At 42.8% G+C, this 22,640-nt stretch overlaps 1 protein-coding gene across 3 annotated transcripts in view; it reads left to right on the forward strand.

The window, feature by feature from the left end:
* fkbp6 (FKBP prolyl isomerase 6) overlaps positions 1 to 22,640 on the forward strand; it is a 47,128-nt gene that overhangs the window by 676 nt on the left and 23,812 nt on the right. The window contains exons 2-5 of one of the 3 annotated variants that reach the window (XM_055657958.1): positions 15,752 to 15,890; positions 17,229 to 17,346; positions 18,108 to 18,197; positions 22,036 to 22,238. In XM_055657958.1, coding sequence (XP_055513933.1) covers positions 15,855 to 15,890; positions 17,229 to 17,346; positions 18,108 to 18,197; positions 22,036 to 22,238 — 447 coding nt within the window. In that variant the 5' untranslated portion in view covers positions 15,752 to 15,854. The remainder of the gene's footprint in view (positions 1 to 15,751; positions 15,891 to 17,228; positions 17,347 to 18,107; positions 18,198 to 22,035; positions 22,239 to 22,640) is intronic. The other 2 variants (XM_055657959.1, XM_055657960.1) reach the window with 2 other exon arrangements.

The following is a 22,640-nucleotide window of genomic DNA, read 5'->3' on the forward strand; positions in this document are numbered from 1 at the left end:
GAATGTTAGTCGTACTCATTTTAATAACCTTCTTAGATTATAATTAATTCAGTAATCTGGGAGAGAAAGTAGCAAGGATTTTTTCTTAAAGAGATTATGCATTCAGTGAACAGAGCTCTTAAATCAGATGGGTGTATCTGTGTAGCTTCATCAGTATGGAAGCTTCTATGGTCTATCCAGTCTTTCTTCATAAGACAGTCCTGACATCCCAGGAATCAGTCTGGTGAACCGTTCTCTGCACTCCCTCTATGGCAATAACCTATTTGTAGATGAGATGGATCCCCCTAGCCACAAGGCCACATCTAACTCCCCCTTAAATATAGCCAATGAACTGGCCTCAACTACCCTCTGTGGCAGAGAGTTCCAGAGATTCATCACTCTCTGCGTGAAAAAGTTCTTCTCATCTCGGTTTTAAAGGATAGGTGATGCTAATGCTTCTGTTCAAAGTCGGATTGTCTGCCTACAAAACTCAGACCCTGTACAACTGCAGTAGTAAACTCTCTGCTCTTCACTTTTGATTCGCTTTTTTTTCTGCTAAGTCAATAACCATGCAAAGTATCTCCCCCTTTTGACATTTAGATAATTCTGTCTGTTTTTGATCAAAAGGGGCTATATGCATTGCCAAAATTGCCCCAAAGCCTATTCAGCAGTCTCCTAGCAATTATTAGTGTCATTTGGAGAGTCCAGATCATTAATATATGTGAGCTGGGGCCCAGTACTGAGCCTTGACCCCACTAGTCAGTACTTGAAAAGGGTAAGGTACTCCTCAGGTTTGCCAGCCATATCCACACAATATGAACCCCCAATATCTCTAGTTTGAAATTTCTTATTGTTGACGAAATGGGTTATCACAAAACACGCTATGGACATTTTATGAATTCAATTTAATGGCATGCTGGTATGTTCTTAACTAGAGATTTTTGCATAAGTGGTCTCCAATATAAAACCTTCATAAATGTTACCTGCCAAGCTGAAAGCTTCTTGTTAGTGCCACAGTGCACCCACATTAAGTGTGAAGAAAGATATTTATTTCGTGCATGCTTTGTTTTTTTGACTTAGCCAAGACTTCTGCACTTGAACTGGAAATGAACACACTTGGCCATTGAGGGTATCTGAAGCTGTCACAATTCCCACAGTTGTATATTCTGCCTGCGCTTGCACTCCATCCAGCCTTGTTTGAAATACCATATGGCCACAATTTGTCACAAATGAATCAAAGATCTCGGCATTCAAATCACATGCGCAGAGAAAATAGGAGCAGGAGTAAGCCCTTCGAGCCAGCACTGTCATTCAATATGGCCATGCAAAATCAGTACCTCGTTCCTGCTTTCTCCCCATATCCCTTGATTCTGTTAGCCCTAAGAGCTATATCTAAAGGTCCTGTCCCACTCTCTCTTTCTCATATTTCTCTCTAAGAATATGGAGAGAAGAGCAGGGTGTACTGGAAAAATGATTCGATTTTGAGAAACATCTGAAAATACCTTTGATCAATGAATTCTGTGCAATATGTAAAAGTAGTACAAAATATAAATTCTTGAAAATATGAACTGGGAAAGTAGTTCAGAAATCAAAGGTGTGAGCCTAAAATGTGGCTCCATTAAGGTTGCCCTTCACAATGTGCCTTGGGCCATTTTGCATGTCTGCAAAGGATCAGACCTGACTGAAAGTTCTCAGCAGAAGATATAGATATGCCATTTATTGTCACTATACATGTACAGTGAAAATGAAAGCTGCTCGTACTCAGTGCATACATACAATTTAGCACAAAAAACAAGAAACAGAAAAAACAAAAAACAGAAGGGAGAAGGGGGGGGGATGGGGGCGGGAATAGGTGCACAATTTCTGCGGCGCTACATACATATATACATAGAAAGGTAGTACATTGGTCAGCAAAGTACTCCCTTTGGTCTTCGCACTGACATGGCAGCCTATCTCATGTCCTCGACCGCTAACAACTCTTTGACTCAGCCAGAGCTGCTGCTCTGGAACTTGAAAAGTGCACCAAACTGCACTTTGTCCTTTGATCGGAAATGACAGCCAAGCAAGGGATATTGGAAGGAAAAAGGAGCACCCAGAAGAAAATATGATCATTAGTAAATCTTCAATGGATTTCAAGGACATGTTAGATTGAACTTTCTGCTTTTAGCACGTTTAACAATTTTGACGTGCTAGTTCTAACCAAAATGTCAGTGATAACCCCACAGTTCCCCAACCTGGGCAGTGACTGACTGCCTTGTCATCTCAGATTTGCATATTTCCTGAGCTAGTGCAATTGGTCAATGTTTGCAGTGTAGTTTTTTGTTTTTTTTTTAGTCTTTTATTAAATGTGTAATAATTTGGAATGATTTTGCTTGTACAATAATATGAGCGTTTTAATTCTAGATCAATACACCAACTCCTAATATAAAAGTCATTTAAGTGCACAATCATTTCCCAATTACATTAATGGATATTTTTTTATGTCCAGAAGGTGCAGCATAATATTTGAAGCTTCCATGAAATGCTAATTAATGGAAACTCGTAGAGATGACTGGACTGATGGCCCCAAGGTTCCTTGTGTACAATCAATCCCACCGAGCCCAGAGTACAAAAACGGAGGGAAATGCTAGCCGTCCTTTCTCACATTTCTTATTGGCCAATTACAAGAATTGTTTCAACCTTCGGCTCCTATGTCCGTTCCCTTCACGGATGCTGCTTGACTCGCTGAGTTCCTCCAGCATTTTTTATTGCTGAAGATTTCCAGAATCTGTAGTTTCTAGTGTGTGCATTCAGTACTTTTGCTTGGGCTGATCTGTGGAATAATGCATGGTCAAGTAGCACGCAGCACAGAAACGGTCACTAAGCCATGCCAACCATCACTCACCCATTACACAAATCTCATTTTACGTTCCCCGTGTCCCAGCCAAATCATAGCCCCCCATCCCCCACTGGATTTTACCAGGTCTGGTGGCCATTTAACCCACTACGTGAATGTTTTGGGGATATGGGAGGAAACAGGAGCACCCAGAAGAAATTTGTGCAGTCATGGAGAAAGTGTAAATTCCACACAAAGAGCACCAGTGGTCAGGGTTAAACCCCGATCAGCGAGACAGAAGCTCGTACCACTGTGCTGCTGAGCAGGTTCCCCAGTGCCTGACTAGTCATAGTCATACATAATGAAAACAGACCCCTTCAGCCCAAGTTGCCCACGCCGACGAACATGTCAGATCCACACTAGTCCCGCCTGTCTGTGTTTGGCCTCTAAACCTATCCTATCCATGTACCTGTCTAAATGTTTCTTACATATTGCAATAGTACCTGCCTCAATTACCTCCTCCTGCAGCTTGTTTCATACACCCACCACCCTTTGTGTGAAAATAAACTTACCCCTCAGGTTCTTGTTAAATCTTTCCCCCCCCTTGCCTTAAACCTATATCCTCTGGTTCTCGATTTCCCCTACTCTAGGCAAAAGACTTGGGGCTCTGTCCAATAGGACAGAAGTGGAAATATAATTTAAGAAATGTTTTTGCTCTTCACTGCCCGGGAGATTTTTAGTTCAGTTTTAGAAAAGTGATTGAAAACCATGCTGCTTGAAATGCGAAATAAAGCAGAAAACATCATGGCAGAGTCTGAAGAGCTTAAAGCTTCGGGTATTTTTGAATTGCCAACTTTGGTTTATTTTTCTCAGGCTTTCAATAACATGACCTACTGCCTCAACCGCCCTGCCAATCAAACCATCCAGTACTGCTGCTCCAAGATTTTTTGACGTCGAAATTTGATGTTATTGCCCGTAGTGATTTCTTTTGTGCGTCCTTCACGGCATCGACTAGGAGATTAATCCTTTATTGCGGGCTAACCTGAACACTTGACAATTCCATTTCCAGGGATGGAAAATGCAACCTGTCTTTTGTATCTCTGTATTTCAATGGACTTGCTGAATGGCAATGATTTCTTTTCTGGGACTTTTGAGTACAAAGTTAGTCAAAGGCGACACCGTGGCACAGCGTTGGAGTTGCTGCCTTGCAGTGTTAGAGACCCTGGTTCAATCGTGACTATGGATCCTCTCAGTACATTCTCTCCGTGACCTGCGTGGGGTTTCTTTGGGTGCTCCGGTTTCCTCCCATGTTCCAAAGCCATACAGGTTTGTAGGTTAATTGGCTTAGTATAGTTGTAAATTGTCCCTAGTGTGCGTGGGATAGTGTTGGTGTGCAGGGATCGGTGGTCGGTGTAGACTCGGTGGGCTGAAAGGTCTGTTTCCACGCTGTATCCCTAAACTGACTAATTAACTGTTTAAGAAGGGACTGCAGATGCTGGAAAATCGAAGGTACACAAAAAAGCTGGAGAAACTCAGTGGGTGCAGCAGCATCTATGGAGCGAAGGAAATAGGCAACGTTTCGGGACGAAACCCTTCTTAAGACTTCGGCTCGAAACGTTGCCTATTTCCTTCGCTGCTGCACCCGCTGAGTTTCTCCAGCTTTTTTGTCTAATTAACCGCCTCTTGCTGTGTTGGACTGGGGGTGATCGTATTAAATAATGTCCCAGAAAAATCCAATGTGGATAAAACATTTTAGGTTTGGGAATCTAATCAAAACAGTCACTGTACTAAATGTAGTGATTAAAATGGGTTCCTTCTTCCTTGCTGGATTAGCATCAATTAGCAAAAAACATTGCTAATGCACTATTTAAAAGGTAGATAGGAGCTAATCAGATTTTATTGGTTGAGAGAATATCCTAATCCTACAGGAAATAAATGCTGATCATTTATTCATTGTCCAGTGCCAGCAAAATGATGCCAAATAATAGCACTTAATTATGAGTCAACATCAATATAGAGTTCCCTCTGCTCCAATTTCTACTCACTGCACTTCAATAAAAGGTTTCTAGCTAATCTATATTGATTGAAATACAAATGCAGGCTATTGGAAGTGGTTGCTTTTGGGATGGATTCCTGAGAAACAGCTCTGCTGAATCCACCCATTGTCTGGGCCCACAGAGAGCAACTGGCTGTTAGAAATTGAAACCGAGGGAATCCACACATCTTCAGAGAAAACATAATATAATAATATTTATCATATACATAATCTTTGCATAATTTTTGTCGACATGATAACAGCATGGGCTACAATGTTTTCAAAAGCCCGCTCAAATATCTTTGTTGTAAATTAAATATATACCTATGGTGATGTAGCATGAAAGATTGTTATATTTATGTTAAAGCCAATTAAAAAAATTATGAATCTCTACATTGAAATAAAAACAAATATTTGGTTAGGCAGCCTCTGTCTAGAGAAAAACTGCATTATGTTTCAAACTTTTGGGTGTGTATAAGAATGACGATGATTCTCTCAGGAAAACGATGACATAGCCCCCTTATTGCCAGCCCTCGTATATAAGGTCATTGATCATTTAGAAGGTAGGAAACCATTACGATGAGTTCAGTGGCTATCAATGTCAGCTTTACTGTTGCACTCTCTTAAGCCCAGTGAAGATCTACAAGATGCAGCTCTTGATGCAATGCATTCTTACCTACACCACTTGGTCATGGTGGTGGTGCAGCGGTAAGAGGTGCTTCCTTTAAGCGCCGGAGACCCGGGTTCGATCCCGACTATGGGTGCTGTCTGTACGGAGTTTGGACGTTCTCCCCGTGGCTGGGTGGGTTTTCTCAGAGATCTTCGGTTTCCTCCTATACTCCAAAAACGTCCAGGTATGTAGGTTAATTGGCTTGGTGTATGTGTAAATTGTCCCTAGTGTGTGTAGGATAGTGTTAATATGCGGGGATTGCTGGTCGGTTTGGACTCGGTGGGTCAAAGGGCCTGTGTCCGTGCTTTATCTCTAAACCATCTGATAATATCCTTCAAACCCCTATATACAATTATCACAGGATGTTTTATCTAATGTTTTCTCTGAAGACCAGTTCATTCAATTTGCTTGTAATTAATTTATTTTCTACTATTTTGGACATTTCAACGTTCTATTCGTTTTTTAATTTTCTTTACTGCTTGGTCACATTAAGCATTGCGTTTAATGAGATCTCTTCATCCTTGGTTATCTTAGCAACTTTAATGTTGCCCCCTTTCAGTCAATTATGTTTCATGGAGCTGATGAGAATCCACATGGGACGTTTTTTAATCTATGTTGAAATTAAGCTTGGTGAAGATTGTGTTCATATGCAGGATTTCTAAGGCTATTCTCTTCATTTCAGCTTTTTTTTGTGTGATTCATTTGCAATCATGTTTTGGAAGAAGTTCCCAGCTTTAAATAACTAATTATTCTACCTTTGTAAAGACAGTTCATTTTCTTATGGAAATAAGAAAGTTATACATAATAAGTTATACTGATGATTAATATGCACTAAGGGTTGGATGCTTGCACCAAGTTATCATAGGGAAATAAGTTGGCCCCAAACATCTTTTGGTTTGTAATAGGTGAAAAGCTGAAAGGAATCCTGAAGTGTTTATGCAACCAAGATGTTATTCTCGTTGCCTTGGAGACAGAAAGCAGCACTTGATGGTGTCGAGTGCGATGCAATATTTACCAGGTTGTGCGGACCTGAGCTGGGACCTCTGCTGTTTGTGATATATATATTTGTGTGTGTGTATGTGTGTGTGTGTGTGTGTGTGTGTGTGTGTATATATATATATAAATGACGTGGACGGGTTAGTAAGTTTGCAGATAACACCAACATTTCTGGGGTCGCAGACTGTGAGGAAGGCTGTCGCAAAGTACAGCAGGATATAGATCAGCTACAGAAATGGGTGGAGAAATGGCAGATGGAGTTTAATCAGAGAAAACAAGGTGGTGTACTTGGGGTGGTCAAATGTAAGGGGGAAATATACAATTAATGGCATGACCCTTAATAGCATTGATTGGGATCCAAGTCCATAACTCTCTGAAAGTGGCAATGCAAGTAGATAGCGTGCTGAGGAAGGCACGTTTACTTTCATAGGTCAGGGCATTGCGTGTAAGGGTCAGGAAGTGGTGATGCAGCTTTATAGGACTTTTGCATGAAGTACTGGTGATCCTATTGCAAGAAGGATGTGCAGGCTATGGAAAGAGTGCAGAGGAGATTAGCTAAAATGATAGACACAAAATGTTGGAGGAACTGAGTGGGCCAGGCAGCATCTCTGGAGAGAAGGAATGGGTGTCGTTTCGGATCAAGACTCTTCGGACTGAAAGTCACGGGAAAGGATGCCTGAATCGGGTAGTATCAATACAGGGAGTCGTTGGACAGGCGTAGATGGGTTTCAACTGAAGTATATAAAATTATGAGGCAGTCAGACCTTTTTTTCCAAGAATGAAAAAATCAAATACTAAAGGACATCATTTTAAGTTGCGAGGGGCAAATTTTAAAGAGATGTGTGGGAGAAGTTTTTTAACACTGGGTGGAGATTACCTGAAAGGTGCTGCCAGTGTAGGTGATTGAGGCAGGTGTGACAGTGGCATTTAGATTCAGATTCAGATTCAGATTCAATTTTAATTGTCATTGTCAGTGTACAGTACAAGAGACAACGAAATGCATTTAGCATCTCCCTTGAAGAGCGACATAGCAAACGATTTGAATAAAAAATAATAAGTGTCCGGGGGGGGGGTGATTGGCAGTCACCGAGGTACGTTGTTGAGTAGAGTGACAGCCGCTGGAAAGAAGCTGTTCCTTGACCTGCTGGTTCGGCAACGGAGAGACCTGTAGCGCCTCCCGGATGGTAGGAGGGTAAACAGTCCATGGTTGGGGTGAGAGCAGTCCTTGGCGATGCTGAGCGCCCTCTGCAGACAGCGCTTGCTTTGGACAGACTCAATGGAGGGGAGCGTGGAACCGGTGATGCGTTGGGCAATTTTCACCACCCTCTGCAATGCCTTCCGGTCGGAGACAGAGCAGTTGCCATACCATACTGTGATGCAGTTGGTAAGGATGCTCTCGATGGTACAGCGGTAGAAGTTCACCAGGATCTGAGGAGACAGATGGACCTTCTTCAGTCTCCTCAGGAAGAAGAGACGCTGATGAGCCTTCTTGATCAGAGTAGAGGTATTGTGGGTCCAAGAGAGGTCATCGGAGATGTTGACTCCCAGGAACCTGAAGCTAGAAACACGTTCCACCTCCGTCCCGTTGATGTGGATGGGGGTGTGCGTGTCGCCTCTAGACTTCCTGAAGTCTACAATGAGCTCCTTGGTCTTCTTGGAGTTAAGGGCCAGGTTGTTGTCAGCGCACCATGCTGTTAAGTGCTGGACCTCCTCCCTGTAGGCCAGCTCATCGTTGTTGCTGATGAGGCCATTTAAGAGCCATTTCAATAGCACTATGGATATGTAAGGAATGGAAGGATATTGATTAAGTGCAAGCACATTAGAGATGGTCTTGGCATCATGGACATTGTGGGACGAAGGGCCTGTTCTTTTGCTGTGCTGAATTATTTTCAGCCCTTTCACAGGTTATTGCAAAAAATAAGGGTTTGTCTATGGGGTGAAGTATAATCAAAGGCAGCTAGGTTTTGTAGAACTAACTGGTGAATCTTTTTGGGTTCATCATGACGGTACAAAAATCAGTATAACTGTCATATAATGAATCTGACTTTGGGGTAGGTGTGGGTATCACTTGTGTTATAGAATCTATGAACAACTAACTTGCATTTGTCTCTTGCACCCTCCAGTCCAGTAAGGATAATTATGTCATGATTGAAAGAGGTTGTGACCATTATTGGTGGGATTACTCTGTTATTGAAAGTTCTCATTTGCAGGCATTTTTCTCTGGTCATGGACCTTAAAACTGATTTCTGGAACAAAATTGTCTATTCCAACTATGGAGGCAGCATGACCATAACAATGGTGTTGCACTTGGATTACCCCTCTACATAATTGGACAATTGATAGAATGGTTGTCTGGTCACCTGATAGTGACTGAGGAGACCAAACCCTTCCGGTGATGGCCACGTGGACCGCTAGCGAGTCAACGTTACCTAAAGCAAACCCTAGTTCCGATATCTGACGTACATGCACTCCGCTTTTGGGAATTGTTCAGAAGATGGTGTTGGCCAGAGGTTGATCAAGATCTTGAATGTCCTGAAAACCTGGACTACGTACAGGCCACAATGATGCAGCTATGTTGCAGCCAGTTCTTCTCCTTGAGCATGTGTGTTGACTTCTTTCATTGTTATTGGACTATTTTCTTGTGCTGGTCGACAGTAGCGCTTCCAATCTCTCTAAGTGGCTATTACAATTCTGCATCCCCTATAGTATGGACATTAGACCCTTGGGGTTCTTACATGACACGTTATCCCTACATTACAGGGTTACTAGGTCCCCAGTTCAGGTCCGAGCAGTTTCACTCTGAAGAAAGCTGATGTACTGTAACATCCCCATATCATTCTCTGAGTGATGAGGAGGAGGAATGTTCTGTCCACATGGTGAAGGAAATTTTGAAGTGATAGCCTTTGGATAGAGGGTCCAAATTATTATTCAATTATCAGCTGCCATTCTTTATATCATTCATACCATCAAAAATTCCCTGGATGAGATACTGATGGTCCATGATTATGGATATGTTTAAACTTGGGTAGCCCAAATTGGAAGGGAGAAAACCACTGGAGGAGAATAGGTGCTTACAGGTTGCATGGTGGGAAAGAGATGGTCTCCCCTGCAGGAGCCACAGAGTACACTGACCACCAAGTCGTGGGGGATAATCAAGATGCAGTTTTGGGAAGATTGTAGAAAGACTCCGGTAATACATGTATATGCATCTCCAATATCAAATCTCCAATATCAATAGCCGCTGAGTTACTCCAGCTTTTTGTATCTATCTCCAATATCAAAAGATTTGTGTTTTTACATTTTTAGAACGATGTGCAGATTGGATTATAGCATCAACTCCATGATACAGCCACTGCTGGACAGGGCATGGGTCTGAAGACAGCAGAGCCCAAAACTGAATAGATGATACAGGTCCTATTGGCAGAGGTAATCCTTCAGAGTTTAGGCCATCTGGAAAGGTCACCACAAGGAGAACAAAAAGATCTTATTTTAATTGAGGAGATCTCAGATGTTAAGAAACTCAGCAGATTGACTGAAATCATTGCTGATAACTGTATTTGTATGTAAATGTTACTTAGAATTATATAAATAGTTGTATACATGGAGGCAATGGTGCTTTGGTTCAAATGCCAAATACATAATTTGTTCGAGAGTTGTGTACCTATGTATGATTAATAATATTTTGAAATAGCAGCCATTCCTATTATAGACACAAAAAGCTGGATTAACTCATCGGGACAGGCAGCATCTATGGTGAGAAGGAATGGGTGACGTTTCGGGTTGAGACCCTTCTTCAGATGGATGTTGGGGGGGGGGGGGGGGAAGAAAGGAAGAGGTGGAGACAGTTGGCTTGTGGGAGAGCTGGGAAAGGGGAGGGGAAGGAGGGAGAAAGCAAAGACTATCTGAAATGATAGGTAAGTCAGTTCTGAATCCAATTCATCAAGTTACTGTAGATCCCAGGAATCTTAATCTTCCTGATCCGTTTACGATAAGGGACTTTACCAAATGTCTTACTAATATCCTTATTACTTGTCTTGCTGAACAGCAACTACAAATATTGCATTCACACTACTCCTACGCGGACTCAAATTAACTGCTTATCCCCAGCCCCTGGGAGATTGCACTGGATCTCTCTTACTTGTGATTTTAATTTAATACCGTGCGATTTTGTGATGACAGTGGAGCATTTCATGTACCAAAAATCAATATTTACCAGTGCTTGGTACTTAATATGGGAACAAACTGAACTAATGAACCTGTTGTTGAGCTGTAGGTGGAAGCAAAACCTTTATCATTTCCTTCCACCAAAGCTCATTCCATGCTGGTTGACTAAACAATTGCATGCTCAGGATATTAGACATGCTGGCAGAGGGGATTTCTCGGGAACATTCGCCACCCACGCTGAGTGAGCTGCTGCTCTGTTTAGGATGCTTTTACAACCCTCGGTTCCTCTGAGAAGAAACTGAAATTATTTCTGATCGTAGTTTGTTATTGCTGGAAATGCTAATGAACGTTGAACTCTGGAGAAATAATCTCTCCACTTTTCTTTTCTCCCTCCCATTGCTCTCCTAATACGTATTGTCACAGGCAGCACACAATCTGCCCAAGGGTGGTTGCCATCTGCAGTGTTGTACACTAGGAGAACAAAGAATAAAGGCGAATAGCTCCCTTGCGCGGCATTGTGTCTGTATGCCCTATTGATCAAATGTCGAGCTGAGAATTGATTGCATTGCGACCTCCTTTGCCTGACAACCCCTTTGTCTCACCTTTTGAGATCAGGCTATTAATACATTCAGAACTTTGATGCTGTGACTTTGTCATTAATAAGTGATTGATGAGGCTGAGCTCTTGAACATCGGGATGGCAGATTACTGTGAAAAATGCTACTGAATGACTAAGCTGTTTTGAAGTGGAACCATTTCTGGATGGAGGTTGATTGCCATTGAAAATGACAAGGATGAAAATGCTTAGCTGCAGCATTTGTATTTTTCAGTTAGGTTGACATTTAGTTAATTGACCTCACTGGTCCAGATAGTTTGCTGTCGAGTACTCCACTGACAGAGAAGAGTAGTCTTTTGCTGCTGGAAGGTGCAGATGATTGGCACACAGATGAACCACAAACTACTCTCCAAGTGGCTTGTTAATAGTGTGCTGCAGTAGAATAGCAAACTAATGCAGGACAGAAGAGCTTGTGATTGGGCCTTTTTATTTTACAGAGGAATGCAACTTATAATTTTCCAACTTATTTTCTTCATTTTTTAGCAATTAGTCAGTTCCTTTTGAAATTGAGTTAAATGTTATTTTATGGAGATTTGACTATTGGCATTAATTGCCCTTGAAAAGTTGGTGGTGAGCTGCAGTCTTGACCTGCATTCTTCCAATGAAGATATTTCTGCTGGAGAGGGAGAGCCAAGACCTAGATGTGAGGACGATGGAGGAATAGCAATGTATATCGATGATAGTGGCATGCTACATGGGGAGATGACAGTAGGTTGTGGCATTCCTCTGCACCTGCTTCCCTCGAATTCTGTTGTAGATATCAGTAGTATGAACAATTGCCAAGGAAAGTAACTGCAGTCCATTTTTGTGTATGGTATACAGTAAGCGCTGTACTTTTAGAGATGGATGTTTGGGATAGTGGACTACTTTGTTTTATGTAGTGTCAGGCTGCATGGGTGTTTCTGGAGTTGCACGCATCCAAGCAAATGGGAAGGATTCTGTAATGCTCCTGACGTGCCCTCGTAGGTTTTACAGTGAGTCATCTTTGCATCCTGCAGTGTATATGTGTGGCTGGTGTAGTTGCATTTCTACTCAATGATGACCCATTCTTTCTTGTCCCCCTCCCCAACCCACCACCACCCCTAAGAATGTTGTTTGGGAGCACGGTGACAGGAATACCATTGAAATGTTAGAGTAGGTGGTTAGACACTTGTTGAGATGAGTAATGGGTCGGTCTTACTGTACGAGCTAATTCGAGAGCTCTCCCGAGTTTAAAAAAAAATCAAACTCGTGGTAAGCATGTAGAATGTACGTAGCGGGTACGTCGGAGCTCGGGACATCTCTTAGCAGCTCGTAACGCTAACGGCAGGTACTCGGGAGACGCGGTAAGCTCGTGAAGACTTGTGAAGATTTTTCAACATGTTGAAAAATGTCCACATGAGCCACGAGTACCTACGAGCGGCTATTACCGTAATTCTCCGAGTTCGAATCAGGTGAAACGCGGGAGAATTAGCTCCTACAGTGGGACAGCCCCTTAATGCCTGGAACTTGCCACTTATCAGCGTATGCCTGGACGTTGAATTGCTTGTATTCCCTGCAGGCATGTACGAAAAACACTGGTCAATTGCAATTCATTTTTCTGCTGTTGTCAAATGAAAGTCATGTTGACAGGTGGATGTCAAAACAGCAGAGATGCAGGAGATTACGGGTGCTGCAATCTGGGTAGAAAAATAAACTTCTGGAGGATTAGGAAAATAAAGATACTGGAATCTGGAACAAAAAGCTAACTGCTTGGGGAGCTCATTGGGACAGGCAGCATTTGTGGAGGGAAAGGGCATTCAACATGGGGAAATGGCACATCCAGAGGAGGGAGCTCAACCCAAAACATCAACTGTCCATTTCCCTCTGCAGGTGCTGCCTGACCCAGTTGAGTTCCTCCAGCAATTTGTTTTCTGCTCCAGATTCCAGCATCTGTAGAACTCTCTGCCACAGAGGGTGGTTGAGGCCTGTTCATTGGCTATATTTAAGAAAGAGTTAGATGTGGCCCTTGTGGCTAAAGGGATCGGGGGGTATGGAGAGAAGGCAGGTACAGGATAGTGAGTTGGATGATCAGCCATGATCATATTGAATGGCAGTGCAGGCTCGAAGGACCGAATGGCCTACTCCTGCACCTATTTCTATGTTTCCATCTAGTCTTTTATGTTTCCATTTTACTGCTGCAAGAACTCAGTGGGCTGAACAGTATCTGTAAAAGTAAAAGCATTTGATATCAAAACAGCATTTGACTGAACATAGCATCAAGAAACACTAGCAATGGAGGTTTAAAGACATCAAGGTTATGACCTATTATTCTCAAATCCAGGACATCATTGTAAGGGTCCCTCAGGGCATTACCCCTGGTCAACCATCTTCAACTGCTTCAAAATCAGAAGTGAGAAAGTTTATTGATTACAGCACGATGTTGCTAAGATGAGCTGGAGTAACTCAGCGGGTTAGGCAGCACCTCTGGAGAAAAGGAATAAGTGACATTTCAGGTCAGAATCCTTCTTCAGTCTCAATGTTCCCTTCTATTTCCAGTTTCTCCTCAAAGCTATTGCAGTGGGTCAACATAATTGCTTTCAGGCCTCTGCTTTGATCACTAGGAAACTAGCTCCCAGGAACAATAATTTAATTAGATGGCCTGAGCAGAACATTGAATTGCAACTGGTCATTGCCCCCAGGTGTTCACTTAGGTAGAGAAGCACAAGGAGCAGATTTGAAGCTGAGAGCTCGAGGTGGCTCTGGGAGAGCTTTGGGGGGCTATGTGCTGGAAGATTGGGGAGTCTGGTACAGATGGGAAAGATATTGCCCAAAAAACCATGAAAGTAATGAATCACTTGTAGGTGATAATACTTGTAGAATAACTCCTAAAAAGCTGCCGGTGCTCTCCAGAAAATAGTTATGGCCAATAATCGTGCATTCATTTGCTTTTCAATGAAAGTTTAATGTATAAAAAGCAATAAGTTGAAGAACACATCCAGTGTCATTACCTGACAGGTCAGAGAGTGCTTTGTAATTTAGCTTTTAGATGAAGATTACTGCTATAAAAATACCCTAAAGTAAAATGTTGAAAGGTCGCTTTCAGTAAGAAATGAACCATTAAGCATCAGTAATAAAGCAATGTACATCAACAGACCTTGGGCCAGATTGGATTTTGATATTGAAATACATTTTAAATGCAGCATTGTATTAACATCTCCAGTGTGTTACATGTGGATATGCTAGAGCTAGTTAAGATTGGAACTCATAAATAGAAAGCAACTGCAGTCTAAAATTACATCGGGGATTAAGAGAAGAAGTAATATTATCACAGACTTTGCGATGGTGAGTTTTTGTTAGTGGAAATGTGAATTTGATTTTAAAAGGATAAGGCAGGGTTTATTGTGTTACATCCTATCAATAATCCAAACATGGTCAATTTGTTATTGCAGGATTGTGTGTCTCTTGTCTCTATAATAAAATATTTTATGGATCAGAGATTCCAGCTTTGCAGTTGATGGAAAGCCCAGTAGCATTTTCATAGATCTGATAACATACCTGCAGTTCAGCCTGGAGAAAGGACAGTGATATACTCCAGCCAGTACCGTTTTAATTCATTTTTGTGTCAATTATTAACTGGAAGAAATTAATGACATACTGAATGAGATTAAAAGGGAGATTTTCTTAACCATGAGATAGGAACTGTACAAATTAATCTTTATGAAAAGCAACTAAAGCAATGAACGCACTTCAGCTGCTGTGACTATAAAGTTGGCGTATCCTGATTTTATTTGGGATAGTGAAAAGACTCAATATTGTTCATCATGCTTACTCTGAAAGGTTTAAATACAAGCTTGAAATTAAAAATCACTAATAAGATAAATAGGTAATCATGTTGTGAAAACAGAGACACAAGGGACTGCAGATGATGGAATCTTATGTCGAATACAAAGTGCTGGAGTATTGTTGTGGGTCAAGCAGCATCTCTGAAGGGTGTGGATAGGTGATATTTTGGGTTGGCACCCTTCTTCCGACAAAATGCTGCCTATCCACATCCTCCAGAAATGCTGCGTGACTCCCTGAGTTGCTCCAGAACCTTGGTTCCATTGTGAAAAGAGTAACTTAAAGACTCATGCTACGTAATTGTTGAGGTGAGATGTTTGCTTGTCCCTCTGTAGAGAAGGACCTGAGGGACGTTGACACAAAGACAGAGGTTAGGATTAATGTTTGATTGTTGTACTGGTTTGTTTTACTAAAAGCCGTGTCTACACTCGCCTCTCACGGATTATTAAATAATGGGCAAAGCTGTCCAAGACATTTATAATAGTGAATCATGTCTCAGTTTTGACCAATCCTAATCTGGGAGTGAAAACAACCAGAGTTTGTATCATCGCTGGAGTAAGACCAGTTGAATGCAATTTTCACTGATCTAAGAGGACCACGCCAGGCAGAAATGACCATGGCATCTTTCAAAGAAAATCCTGTACTATTCATGTACTAATTCTGGTTTGTTTTGCAGCAGCTTTTCATCCATTGGAGCTCCATTTGACAAATCACTTCCATTGTAATACTCTTGGTGGAAATCGGTGGTGGAAATACAACCTTGCGACTGGGATCTCAGAATGATCAGAGCACCTGAAGATCCAGTGGACCAGCCGGTAACTCTTCACAATATTGTTTTTATAATTTTGTTTCAAGATATCTGACTGGCCGGATATCTACTTGCAAATACAGCTGGAATTTGTTTGCTGGTTAAAGAGTATGGGATCTGCTGTTTTCCTGCTGCTGTATTGCAACATCATTCTCCGATCAGTGCTGATAATGCTCCTTGCAAATTAGAGGAACAGTACCTCATATTTTGCTTACAAGCCAGTGGTGTGAACGTTGAACGCTCTGATTTTATGTAACCCTTGCATTTCCCTCCCTCTTCTTAAACCCTTAACCCCCCCCCGCCCCCCCGCCACCTCCCCATGCAAGCCGTCCAACAAGTTCCACTGTTTGCATCCTTGTATCCCTCTGTTATCACCACTTCCCCAGCCAATAATGGGCCATTATAGGCTCCAATCTTCTTGGTCATCTGTTGCCAGCCCAGATTTGTTCTGGTCTGTTCTTACCTCGAGTTCCCTCCCCTCTACTTTCAGTCTGAAGAAGGGTCCCGACCCGAAACGCCACCCATCCTTTTCCTCCAGAGATGCTGCGTGACTGGCTGAGTTACTCTGGCACTGTTACTCCAGCACTGTGTCTTTCTCTGATAAAGCATTTCTCCTCCCTCCCCATTAAGGCATGAGGAGACGCAAAGTAATTATTTATTGATTGCCCTTCAGCAGTATGATCTGCAGCTTGTGGTGTGAAACTGTTCTATTCCCAATCTCTGTTCTGTTAGACAATCATCCTTGGGAGGCATTATTGGTTTTGTCAACCGCAAACTAAAGGAAAATGTTGACGTGGACTTCTGATCCTGAGATATTCAACATTATGAATGCTTGTGAGAAGCTTCATTGACATGGATTAGGCTCTGAGGCTTATCAGGGGTTCAATGACACTTGCAACTGCACAGTGATATATATATATATTTTTTTGCATATTTACACATGCAGGCCCTGCCATGTTTTGGCAGCATGTCCAAAGTCCGGTCCAATAAATAACATTGAACCAGACCGGGGTAAGTGGCATTGGACTGGGGTAAATAGCATTTCCAAATTAATGTATGTAACCTGACACGTGTGGATAATGTAGTACAGAGAAGTCAATATGGCAAGGTACACAAAATGCTGGAGAAACTCAGCGGGTGCAGCAGCATCTATGGAGCGAAGGAGATAGGCAACGTTTCGGGCCGAAACCCTTCATCAGTCAATGTGGCAACATGAGTCTTCCTCCAAAACGTAGGAGATTACATGAAGATTAGGGAAGAGTGATATTAAGGGAGAATCTATATCTGATTCATTATATTTTGTACTTGGCACATGAAAGTGATGTTCAATTACTTCTCTTTTCAGAGTCCTTTCTACTACATGTCTCTGAGAATGCAAGATGTCACTGGTGATGGTGGTGTGTTAAAGGAGGTTCTCCGACATGGATCGGGCAGAATTATCCCACTTACTGCATCAGTCTCTGGTACAGTCAATCATGGGGTATTCTGAACTGATGTTAGTTTCAAGAAAGGGGTGATCACATATTGTTAGATTCTGCCTTGCAATTTAGTGCAGTGCAAGGTCAAATGTATTCCATTTGTCTTCCTTCCTCTGTTATCCATCCCCATCCCCCACCAGTTGACCTATCCAGTCATTCATTGACTGTCATGGCAAGGAAAAGATCTCCAGTTTCAGGTTGGTCCCAGTAAATGAACAGCAGCCAGGATTTTTAAAGTGGTAGTTCCTGTAATAAAGGCAAACCACGTAAGAATTATGTAAGGCAAACAAATATGGCAGGTTGTGAGTGTCAAGAGTGGATCATTGATGAAATTCCTTCTCTAATGTCCTTCCTTGCCGGCCCATCTACAATGCAGGAGTAGTAACTTCAATTTGGATGGGTTAACTGGTTGAAAATTATATTTAACAAGCAATGAATCCATCTTATGTATGTTTGGATTAGATGGTGAAGGAGATGAATTGAGCAGATTTCACACCCAGCTTGCTCTTGGAAAGCACTGAAATGGCTAGACTTCTCCACTCTCTAGTTCCCCTCAGTGCCTCTGGAAGAATTTCTGCCCTGAATCACTGGTCTGTACTCGCTTGCAGAAATGGCTGTGGTCATAATGCCCACAGTGACTGAGTGACAGAATTGGTCATCTCTCTGAAATCTTTGAATCTGTTTTGGCAAATTTCTTGTTAGGGTTTGCAGCTGAGCTTAATTTTTTCTGCACATCTTTCTTGCAGTTCATTACAGTGCGTACAGTGAATACACCGACAAGCCCTTTGATTCCAATGTGCAGAGGAATATGCCAAGGTTCATGAAGATCGGCCATGGTGCGTACAAGTTGCACCATGTGGGATGTAAATGTAGATTGTGAGAACTCTTGCTGATGCTTTGGGAGTGATGTGTTGTGAGTTGACATTGCACCTCTACACTCAGCTTCAGACCTGGTGTTGCTGGGACAGAGTGAATGAAAGCCCTCCAACTCGTGTTAGAACTGCTTTCTACCTGCCACCACACTCTCATTCACAACTTTATCTGAGGGGGTTATAATGTTGCTGCATGTTCCCACCTTGCTGCAATAACGCATCAGCTTCCATACAGCGAGTAAAGATAGGTTATTAAAGTTGTAAAATGATTCACCATATGGATTATTGAAAATGTTGTTATTGTAATTCTAATCCAATTTGCTCTTTAGACTTCAGAGATACAGCATGAAAAAGTATGCCTTTCAACCCACTGAGTCCGCGCAGACCAGTGATCATCCTGGTGCACTAGCACTAGGGCCAATTTGCAATTTTTACCTAAGCCAATTAACCTGTAAACCTGTTCATCTTTGGAGTGTGGGACGAAACTGGAGCACCTGGAGAAAACCCACTGGGTCACAGCGAGAATGTACAAACACTACACAAACAGCATCCGTTGTCAGGATTGAACCCTGTCTCTGGCGCTGTAATGCCCCTGTCCCACTTAGGAAACCTGAACGAAAACCTCTGGAGACTTTGTGCCCCACCAAAGGTTTCCTTTCGGTTCTCGGAGGTTGCAGGTGGTTGCCGGAGGTTGCAGGTAGTGGAAGCAGGTAGGGAGACTGAAAAATACCTCTGGGAACCGTACGGAAACCTTGGGTGGGGTGCAAAGTCTCCAGAGGTTTCCGTTCAGGTTTCCTAAGTGGAACAGGGGCATTTTTTTTGGCAGCAACTCTACTGCTGTGCCACTACTCTCGGTCTTGTGCACCTTGTGGAAAGGCTGAAACTATGGGGCTGATCCAGTGGACTGATTTTTACCTTGCGGCTTGCAGCCAACCAGCCTTCAAGCAGTAATTCAAAATCAGGAGCTCTTGTTGTGATCACAAACCATGTATCCACACCCTGCAGATTCCCTCAGATCCATATCTGTCCACTTACAATACAATACAAATTTATTATCATTTGAGCCCCAGTGAGACTCAAACGAAATGTTGTTTCCACAGCCATACAAACAAAGACACTGTCTTACAGACATATACATAATTAAATCCACACAAACATCCATCACAGTGAAGCCACTGTGATGGAAGGCAAGTCTTTTCTCTTCCCTGTTCTCCGTGTCTCTCCCGATGTCCAAGCCCCAGGCGGGCGATGATGAGTCCCACGGCCATTTTAGGCCGCGCGGGGCGATTTACGGCCCCGCTCCCGTGTAGCGGTTGTAGATCTGTGCGCTATTAGTCAGTGACACTGGATGGTGGACGTTGGAGTAAAGATACTGAGGACTGTGGGCAAAAGTCTAGTGATTAATGGGGATTACAGACAAAGGTGGGGGTTATCCTACACCAGTAAATGGTGCCTTCTGGCAGTGATTGCAATTAATCGTGTCTCTCTAATATAAACTACTGTGTGAACCGAGGGCCCTCGAGTTGAGGTCTATCATGTACTTTCTCTAACTGCAAAGTCTAAATAGGGAAGATGGGCACAAAAAACTGGAGTAACTCAGCAGGTCAGACAGCATCTCTGGGTCGACACGAAACGTCACCTATTCCTTTTCTCCAGAGATGCTGTATGACCTGCTGAGTTACTCCAGATTTTTGTGTCCATCTTTGGTTTAAACCAGCATCTGCAGTTCCTTCCTACACAAGTCTTAAGTGGAGGCTGGGTTCTGTTGCACAGAGTTCAAAGCAAGGGAATAAGCTTAGTTCTCCTTACACTCGCAGACTGACGTGGAACGATCCGGAGGTCAGTTTCTCATAAACACTCCTGCATGCTGCTTAAAGCTATTGAAGTGTAGTTCTTATTTCTTCCACGCACCCCAGCCTCTCAAAGTGACCTCTGTTAATTTGAAGCAAGCCAATGTTGAGAAATAATGCTATTTATGAGATGGAGCATGGATTCACACCACTGAGTCTGTTTACTCCTGGAGAAACACAGTGCACCAGCACCATCTAGGCACAAATCCTGAGTACTTCATCTCCTGGGCTTTCACGTACAGTATTTGAACTGCTCCTGCTAGCAATAAGAGATGGTTTGTGTGTATGAACTCTGGGATCCTGCATTTCCAATACCTTCTGTCAGGATAGGCAGCTAGCTTCACTTGTAGGTCAAATGCAGGCTAGTGATAAAAGGGAATGTTAAATCCTAAGGACCATTGTTTTGTGGGTTGGGACATTGTGAATGAAAAATATTTTTAGTTGGCTACTGTGAAATGAGGTTCTACAGTCTAGGACGAAGTTAGTAGCAGCCTTGGAGGTGTAACTGCAGCCTCTTGTGCCATACTTGAAATGGGGCCACATTTTGGGACATTGGAAATTGGAGTAACTTGGGAGCATTTGATTCCAGAGCCTGAAAACGCTTGTGGTCCACTTTCCCTCAGGAAGGTCACCATATTACTGAACACACAAAACCTCAATCTTTCACACAAGAAGGACCTTTAGAAGCTACAATCAACAGTGCTGGAAATTGAGATCGTGAAAATGACTGGTGTGTAACTGGTCTCTGCTTATGTTGGCTGCTCCCATGAGGCACCGTGAAGTATTGACAGGGTCAATAGACGACAAGCTAGTCTATGTGATGGACTGGCCAGCATTCACAACTCGCTGTAATTTCTTGTGGTATTGTGCAGAGCATTTGCCATACCCAGCTGCATAGCATCGGGATATGATGCTTTATAAAAATCAGTGAGATTGTGAATAGGCTGAGTTTCCTTGAGGAAGTGGAAGCATTGGTGTGCTATTTGCCCTACTCTGGTGGCGTCATCTGCAAATTTGTACATGGAATCGGTGTAGAATTTGGTCAATGTCGAGTTTGTATAAGGACAATACCAAGGGGGTGGGAACGCAGTCTTGCAGGTCTTGGGAATTATCCAGTTTTGGGAATTATCATGGAGGACATGTCGCCCATTCTTACTGATTGCATTCTGCTGCTTAGGAAGTCAGCGATCACGTGGTTGCTGTGTTGTGGAGTCAGGAAGTGGTTGCTGAGTCCCAGGTCTCGGAATTTGGAGATGCGTTTGGTTGGAATTGAAGACTCCTATTTATTGACTTTATCTGACATGGGTATTGTCCAGATTTTCCAGGAATGAGTGGAGGGAGGGTCAGGGCAACAATGCTTGTCATGGACCTGTTGCTGCATCAAGTGAAATGAAGTGGGACTAAGCTGCCTGGGATAGTGTTAATCTGTGCCATGACCAGCCTCTCTAAACACATCATGATGGATGTCAGAGCCACCAAGGTAGTAGTCATTAAGGCACGTAACCTTGCGTTTCTTTGGCACCAGGATTGTAGTGGTCGTTTTTAAAGCAGATAGGAACCTCGGATTGGTGTTGGGAGAAGTTAAATATGTCTGCGAATACTCCTGCAAGAGGACATGGCCAGAGACTCCATCTGGGCCAGTTGCTTTTCATGGATTTATTCTCAGGAAGGTCAATCTGCCAACCATAATGTGTAGGAAGGAACTGCAGATGCTGGTTTACACTGAAGATTAACACAAAATGCTGGTGTAACCTAACAGGTCAGGCAGCATCTCGGGAGAAAAGGAATAGGTGATGTTTTGGGTCGAGACCCTTCTTCAGAAGCCGATTTCTGAGCTCAGGCTGAAGAAAGGTAAAGCTGCACCTGATGTTCCTCCCTCCCCCCCCCCCCCCCCCCCCCCCCCCCCCCGCCATTGAAAACAAGCATAGAATCTGGTGCCTGCTGTGTTTCAGATATAACGCTGCTTGGTATGGAACTAGCAATGCCTACAATGAAAAAAGGCGAGTTCTCCCGCTTTCTCTTTAAGCCACAATATGCATATGGGGTAATGGGCTGTCCCCCGCGGATCCCACCGAACGCCACTATAATGTTTGAAATGGAGGTCCTGGATTTTCTGGATACAGTGGAGTCCGATGAATACTTCTCTATGTCACAGGTAAGCAATTCTGCAACAGGCAGAGTAGGTGATATTTCTGCTGTTGTAGTTTGTGACGGTCTTGGACGTGGATTGCTTATCTTGTTAATTTAAAGCTGCCTGAGCTACCAGCCTGACACCTATCCTTTCAATTCAGTCCTGTTCTATGTGTGCTTGTACTTGTTTATATTTCCTGTCAAATGTTCTGGGTCCGGAGATTTAAGCTGCACTGCTTTTAGCATGACAGCCTTTCAGATAGATGAACGTGATTGTCATTGGTTTTAAAGCCAGAGTCGGAGGGAATGCAAATCAACTATCTGCATCGGAGCACAACACCCCACCCACACAGTAGCAGGAGTTAAGTATTTTGAACACAGTCATTGTTTCTATGTTTATTACACAGTGGACCATTTTTGAAGATTT

The sequence above is a fragment of the Leucoraja erinacea genome, chromosome 28, assembly GCF_028641065.1.
Source record: "Leucoraja erinacea ecotype New England chromosome 28, Leri_hhj_1, whole genome shotgun sequence".
In the NCBI taxonomy this organism is placed as follows: Eukaryota; Metazoa; Chordata; class Chondrichthyes; order Rajiformes; family Rajidae; genus Leucoraja; species Leucoraja erinaceus.